Here is a 13,210-nt window from a genome sequence, read left to right on the forward strand (position 1 = left end):
GTTAGCTACACTACAAGTTACTATCAAAAAGTAGCTAGCTACATTGAAACTACTTTTGATTTTTTGAACAACGTATATATATTATAAATAACTGAATAAGTGTCTTATCGAATTATGATTTCAAAGAGTATTGTTTTATTACACACAACACTCAAATATCTCAGACTGTATGTCAAAAGTGCAAAATTGCAACAAATAGCCTACAAAATTGCAAGAACAAAATATACATCCAACATAAATTGCATCTAGAACATTTTCTCAAAAATACCGATTGAATTTGGACAAATAAGGCCATGGGTAATTAACGTTAGTTGTTTGTCCATCCTCCAAACTGCCGTCACGTCTTGCTCCATCATGGATAATCATAATATGGGTGTGTCAACCCACTTCTGTACGTCAGTGAACCGTTAGCCGCAAGATGCATGATTAAACAACAGGTGGCGGTAATTGCAAAAAAATTTTTGTAATCTAACAAGAAGAAGAATATCCTTGCATCGCGGTGATCGTGCTGATTCGCGCAGGCTTGACAAACACAATGTAGCTTTTGCTCCCACTACACCGCTACTTGATGCAAAAAGTAGTTAGCTACTGGAAAAGCTACACTGTTTAAAAAGCAACTGAGCTACTGCCAAGCTACTGAAAAATGTAGATAAGTTAGTAGCGTCGCTACTTGTAGTTAACTACTCCCCAACACTGCTAGTTAGTAGGACTAGGAATAGAAAATTGATTCTTCTTGATGGCATTCTTTAAGCGCAAGACATGAGAGAACGCGTCTGCATGCGCGCTGTTTTATGTGCTTGCACTTTCACAAAGCGTGACTCTCATATATTGCACAGACAAAATATTTTAATATTACTGGGTTTTGTTATGACACTTTTAATTTTGTGATGTTTTGTGATCTTTGTAATGGTTACAGATGGCTTATTTAAGAATGTGGAGAAAACGTAAAGCAGACATCAATGAACTTCTCCAGTCTGACGATAACAACGCGGTGACAATTGACAACGCAGTGACGACAAATGACAGAGAGGAAACAATCAATGATGATGGTGGAAGCAATGCTGATGAACACAGCACCAGTGTTACCACTGATGGTACAGACTTTGACACAGACACCGGAATGTGTGACTCTGATGTGGAGATTTTGAATCCCGAACCAGAGGTCGAAGTTAGAAACCTAGGCGATGACTTGCAAGAGTGGAGTACAAGACACCAAATTACTAATAGGTCCCTAAATGAATTATTGCAGATTCTAAGGGATCATGGACATGTACTCCCCAAAGATGCACGCACATTACTAGCCACTCCTCAAGTCATTGACAGCCATTCAAAATGCAATGGACAGTATATATACTATGGCTTGGAGGGGGGCATTTCCGTGTACTGTGTCAAAATGATGCTTTCAGACGTCAACACAGTACGGTCAGTTTGGATGTCAACATTGATGGACTACCAATCTTTAAAAGTAGTAAAGTCCAGTTCTGGCCAATACTTGTGACATTTAGCAATTTCAATCCATTTATTGTGGCATTATATTGCGGGGAACGCAAGCCTGAGCCCCTTGATGAGTATCTCCATGACTTTTTGGAGGAGTTCAATAATCTCCAACAGAATGGCCTGGTGTTTTGTGAGAAAAAGTATGCCATAAATATTCGTACCTTTATCTGTGATGCACCGGCAAGAGCATATTTAAAATGCATTAAAGGTCATACTGCATATGACAGTTGTGAGAGGTGCCAAGTGAAAGGCCAGTATGTCGAAAGAAGAGTTGTCTTTAATCAGCTGACATCCACCTTGCGCACAGATGAAGCATTTAGTCAGATAGAGTATTCCCGCCATCAAAATGGGTCTAGCCCTTTAATATCTGCCGGGATACCCTGTGTCAGTGCCTTTGTTTTAGACTATATGCATACGATTTGCTTGGGTGTTGTTAGGCGGCTGTTGGTGTATCTGACTAGAGGCCCAAAACTGTGTAGGCTCTCTGTGAGACAGAAAATTGAAATCTCACAAAAACTGAACGGGCTACAAGGCCAGATGCCCAGCGAGTTTGCGCGACAGCCCCGTGGCCTTCAGGAGTTGGACAGGTGGAAAGCCACAGAGTTCCGTCAGTTTCTTCTTTACACGGGACCCATAGTTCTCAAAAATACTGTCTCCTCACAGCTGTATGCTCATTTTGTGACATTGACCGTGGCAGTATCCATCATGTTGGACTCAGATGACAGGACAAGAGCTGCCTATTTGGATTTTTCTACTGAACTGATGAGGCACTTTGTCTCTAGCTGCCCTGCACTCTATGGAAAAACATTTTCTGTGTACAATGTGCATGCCCTGTTACACATCCATGAAGATGTCTCTCGTTTCAGGTGCTCTTTAAATGACATTTGTTGCTTTCCATATGAGAATTATTTGCAGCAGATCAAAAGATTGGTCAGGACTGGCCAAAATCCATTAGCGCAGGTGTCCAAACGCCTGGTCGAAATCGAACATGCCCAGGGAAATTCCAGTGCAGGGCCAAAAGCAAAGCCCCAAATGTACATTTCAACAAAAAGGAGAGACAGCTGCTTCCTTCTGGACGATGACAGGTTTGCTTTTGTTCAAGAGAGGAGGGGAGATGGGACGGTTGTTTGCGATGTGATAAAACAGAGACACACTGCCGCACTGTTTGACAAACCATGTTCGTCAAAGCTCTTGAACATTGCTTACATAGGGAATGGACATAGATTTCAAAGAAAAGAAGTCAAGGAAACAGACCTCGGACGAAAAGTAGCCTGTCTATCTTTCAACAATGGCTCTGTCATGATTCCTCTGCGGCATGGCATTGAACGTTCATGTTGAAGATTGGCAAGTCATAAAATGCATTGAGTATATACTGGGTATGTATATATGAAATGTGTATTTCTCAACTCAATCTAGAAACAAGCAACAACTAAATGCACTGTGTTTTCAAATTGAAATAATTTTTATTTATTTTTTAAAATATTGACATCTTTACATTACTGTAGGCTTGTTATTTGTCTTAATAGTACAACAGTAAAAAATAAATGTCATATTTACCTGTGCCCCTACTGTCTTAAGGCTGGACAGATACCAAACTGAATTCAGTTAACAAACAGTCTGCACTGCATAAATTATAAATGAAATATAGACTAATCCTTATTAAAGCTACAAAAGTTTTTTAGTCAAGAGCAGTCAGTAATTTTCTCTGTTTTCTTTGTACTTTGTTTCATAGTCTTTCTTGACATCGCGATTGTGATATATGTGATATATTTATATATATATATATAAACATTCATTTATTTATTATATTATTTTTTGTTGCAGGTTATGCTTTTCGTCAGAGCTGTGTGGAATGAAAATGGGAAGGAGATGGAGGGGACCATCCCTGATGCCTGGGTGAACGTTGCTGAAAAAACCCTTCGATGGCCAAAGACGAGGGCAAAATATTGTTTCGACAACCATGTGGCTCCGAAGGAGGATTGGGAAACTTTCCCATTGGTGAAAGTGAAATTTACCTCAGGTAACCTCTTATATTTTGATGCAATTCTGAGAAGTTATGTGATTATATAAGCTTTGATGACATGCATGCTGTCTTTGTAGAAAGTCTCCGTGAGTGTGAAGAACATGCACCAGCCATGCTGAACAATTAGAAGATGAAGATGAAGACGGAGAGGTTGTAGTGCAAAAGAGAAAATCTAAAACTTTTGAAGATTTTGTTGAAGGTATGTCCCCATCATTGATTGAATAGTGAAAACACGCAAACTCATGTTACAATTGACCCTTCGCAGGGAGCTTGATTAACAGGTGATCTGACCAATCATACTTCGCCATCTGCCTTTTTCTCCGACAAAGCAGTCAGGAGAGATAGTAGATTAACATGGGATGATTTGAACTTGAGAAACGGAGTGTACTGACGCCTTTCCGCGGTTAAAACAACATTCCTTCTGATGTTCATTCATTTTTATGCGAGAATGAGAGATGATCGATTCACGAGCAGCTTTAATTGATGCTCTACAGCAGGGGTGTCAAACTCAGTTCCTGGAGGGCCACAGCCCGGCAGAGTTTAGCTTCAACCCTAATTAAACACACCTGATCTGCTAATCAAGTCCTTCAGGCTTATTTGAAAACTGCCTGTGTTTGTGTGTTGAAGCAGTGTTAGAACTAAACTCTGTAGGGCTATGGCCCTCAAGGAACCGAGTTTGACACCCCTGCTCTACAGCGATCTGTCACGACACATTAAAGAGCCACAAAATGATAATTATTGTTTACATTTATTTAAAAAATGACCAAATTTGTAAGGTGAGACTTTGTTTAATATGTTTAATATCAAAAGTAACCTGGTCTGTCCTGTCTGTCAGCGTGTTGTCAGTCTCCTCTCTGCTCTGCGATGTGTTTTTAACTGTGTGAGAACATGAGAGTGGCATAGCTTGTTGGTACATGGCGACAGTAACTAAGGGGGCGGGTCTTTTGGAACAGTCAACTGTAACGTGTTTTAATATTCAAAGGATCAGACCTGTGTGAGGCGTCTGCTGAGGGGGAGGATAAAGAGGAGTGGAAAGGAGGTACAGAAATGTTGTGGCATTAATTTAATGTGCATTGAAAGGTTGCCTGTGCTTAATAACAAAATTAAGTTATAAATTAACTGTAGGTTAATTTGTTTTATACCCCTTATTTACTGATAAGATGCCAGTCCTATAATTCCAGTCTTTCCCACCCCACCAATCAAAATTTCAAAAAATGGTGAGTTGTTGCTTAGATGACCATGCACATTTTAACCAGATTCAAATTTTAAGTTATTTGTGATTGTACTAAACAAAGTCTGTCTTTGTTGTCAGTGGGCCGTGACAGATCAAATAGTGGTGAGTAGAGCTGTCAATCTTCCAATTTAATACCATTCAAATTTCATTTTTCTTTTAATATTCAAATATTTATTGCTCAAATGCAGCCTGTATTTCACTATTATGCATTGTTAACGCAGTAATGATACAATATCTAACAAGTGTATTGAAGCGGCTCTCTTGCAAAGGCTGGTGCTCAGTTAGCACAATTTAAGCATGTTCGAAAGCACAGCAGAAAAGATTTGTCATAAACTAACAATAGCGTTAAAAACTAGCAATAGTTGTTATCAAATAGTAACAAAAGAGCAGGAGAGAGTTCGGCAAACAAATGTTCAAAGATTTAATATTTTACAGAATAATTTACATAACCGAAATACAACCATTTATAAGTCATACCATTTAAGTGAGTTAACACCTTGTGTTTCTTGCTGATTGTGATGTTCCTGAGAATACAGCTATTACGTAATATATGAAGTCGAAGCTAACTGACAGCTGTAGGGCAGCTAACATTAACTTTAGCTGTCTCCATGAAGCTCACAGCTAAGCATAACAAGCATTTTGGCTCGGTGAATGACAATTTTAAAGTTAATGTTAAAGCTATTTCCCATCCTTACGAATCCCGCAGCCTGTCACTCCTCCTGTACTAACATTACTCGGTACATCTAAAGACCTCACATTGCCTTGTGTTTCTCACTCTCGCTAACTTGAATTGTTCATCAAACGTGACATGAGAAAAGCATTTTGTAATTTTAGGATTTAAATAGTACTGTTTTTTTTACTATTCAAATTATATTTGACTTTAAGAATTCGTTCCAACTGCCCTGCTGATGAGTTTACTTTTTATTGTTACAATACCAAATCAGCATGCAGGTAATCACTACTGTGATCACAAGATGTAAGAAATGAATGAAAATATCTAGTTGCAATTTTTTTGACTGATATTGCAATTGTGATATTGGAGGGAATGATAATTTTTGTATCATTACTCTCATTGTAAAATATTTAAAAGATTTTAAGGAGGAAGAGGATCTGTACCAAACAAAGATTTTCCCTTTACACTGTAGGATACGATTTGTAGGCCAGGATGTCTCTGCAGCATCACAATTCGTTCATATTGCCATTTTGATAAAAATGCGATTAATTGTGCAGCCCTACTACTGATCATGACTGACTGACATTTTTGCTCAGGTTCACCCAGGTCTGCGGGCAGCGACAGGTCAACCAGTGGTGAGTTTAACATTTCATTGCTAATATTGCAGGCAAGTCACTAGGACTATTGATCATGACTGACTGAAGGTTCTGCTCTACGTTGTTTAGGTTCACCCAGGTCTGCGGGCCGCGACAGGTCAACCAGTGGTGAGTTTATACATTTCATTGCTGAATATTGCAGGCAAGTCACTAGGACTATTGATCATGACTGACTGAAGGTTCTGCTCTACGTGTTTAGGTTCACCCAGGTCTGCGGGCCGCGACAGGTCAACCAGTGGTGAGTTTATACATTTCATTGCTGAATATTGCAGGCAAGTCACTAGGACTATTGATCATGACTGACTGAAGGTTCTGCTCTGCGTGTTTAGGTTCACCCAGGTCTGCGGGCCGCAACAGGTCAACCAGTGGTGAGTTTAACATTTCATTGTTAGATTATCAATCAGGATGCAGGCAACTAACACTATTGACTATTGGTTTGGGTTGCACAGGTTCGTCCAGGTCTAGGTCCGTGGGCCGGGACAGTTCAAGTGGTCGTGAGTATTGCCAGTTACATTTGGCTTGTCTTATTGAATATCAGATTAGCATGAGGAATACTATTGCTACTGGACTGACTAATGTTGGTGGTTTGGGTTTCTCAGGTGTACCCAGGTCCCAAGCCATGGAGAGCAGGTCCTTAGATGGTGAATGTCATTGGTTGTATCACTCAATGAGGCAGATTGCACATATGTTCTAAACATATTGATTGCTTCACACACTTTTTTCTTTCCTGCTTAGGTCTTTCGCATGCAAGGCCCATTTACAATAGGGCTGTGCCAACCACATTCCCCCTGTCAGAAGCGAGTAAGTACAAAAATATTTTCATGTGAAACCCAGACTAATATGTATTATAACATTGCATTCTCTTTGTAACTGTTTGGTAAATCAGACTTCAGGTTTTCATCTTGTTGCTTTGCCATTTATGACATTTGGTCTAGAACCATCTCTTAATAAAATTGTTCTTTAATAAAACTGATTTGTCAAATACAGGGTTAAGGTTTCCCTTTGAATAAAGTATTAAAGGTGGGGTAGGTAGAAATTTTCTAAAAATACTTTTTCCCAAATTTGTTTAAACTGTCTATATTTACCAATACATAATTAAAATGTAAGTACTCTGAAAAAAGAAAAAAAAAGTATACAAATCGAGTGTCTGTAGTCCTCTCAGTGCTGCAATAAACACAGCTCATTATTTCATTCACCCCCACCCCTCCCGTCTGGGATCCTAACAAAGCCACGCCCCCAAAACACAGGAACGCGCGCTGCCGACCGCGCTCAGCTAGAGGACGCGTTTACCAGCGCCGCGGAGAGGAGCAGTGCATGACATCATGTCAGAATCACATGTAATTAAATGCCTAACTTTATCATTATTAATATAAACAACTAACATGGCTGGTAGTACTCACTATCAAGCTAGCATATCGATACTGGTAATGGTGAAGTTTAAAATATATTGAGTTTGATTCAGTAACGAGCTAGTAACGTAAAAACTAAAAAAAGGTTGCATTGATACACGTTTTCACGTTACCATCAGTTACACTGTGATGAAGGTGAATTTCGTGTAAGATTCATAACATATATGGTGTTTTACATGTAAAAGCTTCCACGAAAGCAATGTCAGTTGTCGCCACGGCTGGAAAGCCCCGCCGATATTGACTCTCGTCTGACTTCTTGCTTTATCCAAAGACTTTTGGGTCATAGCCTTTTCAAATACTGTTTTCCTTTTTTGCCCGGTTTTCCTTCGCTGACTGTATATGCAGGTAACTGGGAATTTTGACTGCTCTTGCTCTGCCATAATTGTGATTCTTCCAAGCTTCAGTGCCTCTTCCAATCCTTGAGCAAACGTGTGCGGGCATGTGGGCAGCTCTTACGCAGCAGTGCTGGTACCCATGGTAGCGAGGCAGAGTAACAGCCGCTGAGCCTATCACTTCTTTCGTCCCGGTTGGAAATAATGAGCTGTGTTTATTACAGCACTGAGAGGACTACAGACACTCGATTTGTATACTTTCTTTTTCAGAGTACTTACATTTTAAGTATGTATTGGTATATATAGACAGTTTAAACAAATTTGGGAAAAAGTTTTATAGAAAATTTCTACCTACCCCACCTTTAAGTAACTAATTGAATAGTCATTCATTTTTCTGGGATTGCTAGAGAGCACTCTTTTACTGAAAGGCTGAAATGCCTTGCTGTTACCAGAGAACCATGATTATAGTGAGTAATCATTTTTTTCTTAATTTCTCATTATTGCCAGAATTCCAGAAAATAGTGGTAACAAAGCTGGTGACTCTCACTGATGAGGTCAAAAAACTCCAGAGGACCTTACCTAACTCTGGGATTGATATAAGCAAGATCGACACCTTGGAAGAGTTCGAGAGGGAGGAGGCTTCTTTTCTGGAGAAAAACAAATTTGAAACCTTGGTAAAATATTTTTCAACCTCTTCCAATAGGGGGTTTATGCGGTGCGCTAGCGTTCTAACCGACAAACAGGTCTAATCATTTCCGCTTTTCACTTCAGTACACATCTGCAGCGTAGGTGATCTCTTAGGTAACTTAAGTTTAGTTTATTATAATACAATTTTTCTTTCTGATCAAACTTTAGTGTACTTAGAGAGTAGAGTTTTTGTTGTGTGCCAAGCTGCGAGTCAGTCAGGGTGATTCGGGTCCGAAAGATTAGGCGTGTTAATTGCGTTATAAGGAGACACACCACTGACTGCAGTCGGCATTTTGTGCCAGAAGATATATGAAACACAGTAATACAGCTCATATTGATACATTTCAATATCGTTCTAGCAAATTCTATCTGAATTTTGTATTTTACCTGCTGATACAATGTGTTGGAAAGTATGTGATATTAGAGTTAAACAAATCATTCAATTATCTCAAGACTAGACACATAATTTTCAAAATTGACAGTTTTTCAAGGCAGCAAACAATTGGACCACACTGGTTGAACTTTTTTCTCTATCCGTACAATGTTCTCAATTTTTTACCCTTGATATATTTGCAGGTTTGTCAGCTGGAAAGAGTCGGGGGGAAAGATGTAAAGGACTGCACGCACAAAGTGATGGACAGGTATTTATTTACACATTAACTTTAACAGACACAGGTCTTTAGACATCTGACCAGAACAGTTTTTCATGTTAGTTCAGCTCTGCTTTGGTTTTCTTGTGTCCCCATTTTTTTTTTCCTTTGGTGCTTCATTTGGGGGTTTGGTTTAGTTGATGTTTTAAGTAAGGAGCAGGACTGTGTACTTGGGCACAGTGAACGCACAGTAAGGCTGACGATTTTTTGTCATTTATTTTGAATTCCTGCCGAAAAAACGCAGCCTGCGGTCACCATGCTACGTGTGTGTGTGTGTGTGTGTGTGTGTAAGTAATAATTGCATATTAATTTTGTCTTGTATTGGATTTAGGCTCTTCACCAATCAGCTGATGACCTTTTTTAATATGAAGGGGAAGGGCAAAAAGGATAAAATTGGAATTGAAGACAAGAAATTGTTTTCAGCAATAAAAGGTAAGCTTCATATTATGGCAATTTAAAAAAAAGTGTGTATAATATGTATATGTATGTGTGTGTGGAATGTTGAATATCAGGCTTGATGTAACTTGACTTGATTTAATAACTATTTCATTTAATCAAGTACTCAAATTTTCATCTATGTATACTATGTATCTGTGCTGCAAGATAGACCACAACAGTGGCGTTTGTTATTTATTTTTCATGTGCATGTTTTTGCTTTGATTTTAGCTGCTGTCATGAAATGGGACCCAGCTGCTACAGAGGCCCAAATAAAGTCTGCTGCAGCCGATCATTTGAAACATGCTCCCGGGAGAGTCGGGGGTGGTGGCTACAAATAAATATATTGTGGACCTAATAGCAGCCATAGTTTGTTAATTGTTTACTGTTTTAACAACATTTTATAGTACTTTTATTTATAACTTTACTGTTCTGGCAGTAATACAGTTTTATTGTGTTAATTTATACTTTAATGTTCTGGTTTTAAGTTTGGGTAAAATTAGTAATAAAAATATGTTTTGAGATTTAAATCATTGATTTCTTCAAGTGATCAGTTTGGTTTACAGGAAAATACTAGGCAGTTTATTAAAATTATATTGATAAGATGCAGTTTCATGACACGACAACCATTAAGTAACTGGGTTTTTCTCAGAACTAACTCTGCAACTATTTTGAAGTAAACATTTTTTAAAGTTAGATCCTACCAAATATTCACAGATGGGATTTTCATGTCAGTATGGGTCTTAACAGTCTTTGGCATTTCTACTAAAGAAAACGTGTCTAATATTTATTCTGCCTTTAGATGGCTCCTGTGAGGACGTCTTCTGGATGTCTCACAATTACGTCTGTAGTACGTCTTTAATTGACGTCTAAACAATGTCCAGAAAAGACGTATAAAAAACTTTCATTCTGGCTCCTGTGAGGACGTCTTCTGGATGTCTAACAATTACATCTGTAACACGTCTTTAATTGACGTCTAAACAACATCCTGAAAAGACGTATAAAAAACTTTCATTCTGGCTCCTGTGAGGACGTCTTCTGGATGTCTAACAATTACGTCTGTAGCACGTCTTTAATTGACGTCTAAACAACATCCTGAAAAGACGTATAAAAACCTTTCATTCTGGCTCCTGTGAGGACGTCTTCTGGATGTCTAACAATTACGTCTGTAGTACGTCTTTAATTGACGTCTAAACAATGTCCAGAAAAGACGTATAAAAAACTTTCATTCTGGCTCCTGTGAGGACGTCTTCTGGATGTCTAACAATTACATCTGTAGCACGTCTTTAATTGACGTCTAAACAACATCCTGAAAAGACGTATAAAAAACTTTCATTCTGGCTCCTGTGAGGACGTCTTCTGGATGTCTAACAATTACGTCTGTAGCACGTCTTTAATTGACGTCTAAACAACATCCTGAAAAGACGTATAAAAAACTTTCATTCTGGCTCCTGTGAGGACGTCTTCTGGATGTCTAACAATTACGTCTTTCAGACGTATTCTAGACGACTTCTTGCTCGCTGGGAGCACTTTAGCCCGTTTCGAACACAGCCTCTAATTCCAAGAACCCAATCTTTCATTCCACAAACCCTATCCTGATTTCAAGAATACAATCTGTCATACCAAAAACTGCATCCTAATTCTAATAAAACAAATGTGACCTGATTCCAAGAACACAATCTATCATACCACATACTGAATCTAATTCCAAGAACTAAATCTATTATACCACAAACTTCCAGTGACCTGTTGGACTTTGGAGTCAAATTTAACTCACTTTCTGTTGTTTTACACAGATCAGTCACATGGCAGAGTGTTTCACCAGATTTCTTCTTTACAACAAAAAATACCAATTTGATATACCCATATTTCACTGAACAGGACTCTCTTGCTTCTCAAGCCTAAGCGAGTGTGTAAAGCTCCTTTTGTGGACTTTATGAGCTAACAGCCACCTAATAAGTTCTAAATGGAGTTTTAATACCAAAATACAACTGTATGATGGGTGTGGCACGCTGATTTGAGCTGTTGTGATTTGGGGCCCCTATGTGGCCCCTGAAAGAAACTAGCTTGGGAAAGGCGGCAGAAGGTTGAGATTCAATATTCTTGATGGTGTTGTCTCTGTAAGTTTTCTCGGTAAGTTTGAAGCCATTTGGAGCTCAACTCAGAGATTTCTACATGAAAGCCTCTAAAAGGTAGAAGCAGGCTGTTTTAGCCTGTACACACTGAGTTGATGGCTTCCAGTGACCTGTTGTGCTTTGGAGTCAAATTTAACTCACTTTCTGTTGTTTTACACAGATCAGTCACAGGGCAGAGTGTTTCACCAGATCTCACCTTTACAACAAAAAATATCAAAATAATACACCCGTATTTCACTGAACAGGACTCATGTAGAGATTTCTACATGAATGCCTCTAAAAGGTAGAAGCAGGCTGTTTTAGCCTGTACACGCTGAGTTGATGGCTTCCAGAGACCTTTTGGAGTCAAATTTAACTCACTTTCTGTTGTTTTACACAGATCAGTCACAGGACAGAGTGTTTCACCAGATTTCATCTTTACAACAAAAAATACCAATTTGATACACCCATATTTCACTGAACAGGACTCTTTTGCTTCTCAAGCCGAAGCGAGTGTGTAAAGCTCCTTTTGTGGCTCCACTTCCTGCCATCCAAGTGGAGTCCTAATTTTCTGTCTCACACACACACACACACACACACACAAGAAAAAAAACACTGTTAAAGACATCAAAATGAAATTTACAGCCCCCACCACCAAATACAGACGCTTTGTAATTCGTTCTGAAATATTGGTATTTGATGCCTTGAGATCAGGAAAGGGTTCTATACACACAAGTTCAATAAAGATTGTTTGCTATTACAAATAATGTCTGTAGTCTGTTACTTGGACGGGGAATAGAAAAAGGTAATAAACTGCAGCGACCTAAAGGATAAAGGCATAGGAGTCACAATATATGCTACAGGAAACTTGAATAGCATCTTTTAACCAGAAACTGAGTGCTAAACTTACAAAGACTTTTTTTGTGAACCATGTAAAAATTCTGAAAGGAAAGTTATGTTTCGGGGGTTTGCTTCCACCATTCTTTCAGGAGACAGAATGTTTCAAATTCACACAAAGCTGTTTTTATAAAGAATTTAATGCATTTTTTTTATGTGTCTAAACAATCTTCCTGTTCAGGTAGAATGCTTTTAGTTTTACAGATGTAGTATGTTAGAATCCAAAGATGAAATCGTATTTTTTAATTTGACTCCAAGAATGAAATCCAATTGTCTAAATCTTCTAAACATAGAATCTAATTTTTCACAAAGTGTACCCGATTCTCTATACAGAATTCAAGAATGGGAACACAATGTCTAATGTTGAGTAGCTCCTTTGAAAGACATCTAAAATATTTTTTTCAGCCAAATAAATGCATGCAATGCAAAAAACTGTATGCTGTATACATTTTCTGTGTGGAGACATTTAGTATTCCTCAGTCAGTCAGGTTGTTTTAGTCCAAAATAGAGTTTACAGAATGTCTTGTCTAATCCCAGGCATACAATGTGTCCCATACACACACCAAACAACACAACAGTGTTGTTAAAGGCATCTTAAAGGTA

The 13,210-nt window shown here is 38.6% G+C and overlaps 1 protein-coding gene and 1 long non-coding RNA gene across 2 annotated transcripts; both read left to right on the forward strand.

Moving 5' to 3' along the window:
* Window positions 1–931: 931 nt before the first annotated feature.
* LOC119904812 lies at window positions 932–8,613 on the forward strand. The gene is made up of 14 exons (XM_038721493.1): window positions 932–1,197; window positions 3,619–3,719; window positions 4,503–4,559; window positions 4,681–4,737; window positions 4,833–4,856; window positions 6,024–6,062; window positions 6,153–6,191; window positions 6,283–6,321; window positions 6,413–6,451; window positions 6,533–6,577; window positions 6,683–6,724; window positions 6,819–6,884; window positions 8,332–8,498; window positions 8,596–8,613. The coding sequence occupies exons 1-14, from the start codon at window positions 932–934 to the stop codon at window positions 8,611–8,613; spliced, it is 999 nt and encodes a 332-aa protein (XP_038577421.1).
* Window positions 8,614–9,002: 389 nt separating this feature from the next.
* LOC119904813 lies at window positions 9,003–10,126 on the forward strand. The gene is made up of 3 exons (XR_005444746.1): window positions 9,003–9,152; window positions 9,493–9,593; window positions 9,828–10,126. It is a non-coding gene; the product is annotated as an uncharacterized LOC119904813 (long non-coding RNA).
* Window positions 10,127–13,210: the final 3,084 nt, after the last annotated feature.

The sequence above is a fragment of the Micropterus salmoides genome, unplaced genomic scaffold, assembly GCF_014851395.1.
Source record: "Micropterus salmoides isolate LMB-PRFRI ecotype aquatic unplaced genomic scaffold, ASM1485139v1 Ms_hic_scaffold_1561, whole genome shotgun sequence".
Classification (NCBI taxonomy): domain Eukaryota; kingdom Metazoa; phylum Chordata; class Actinopteri; order Centrarchiformes; family Centrarchidae; genus Micropterus; species Micropterus salmoides.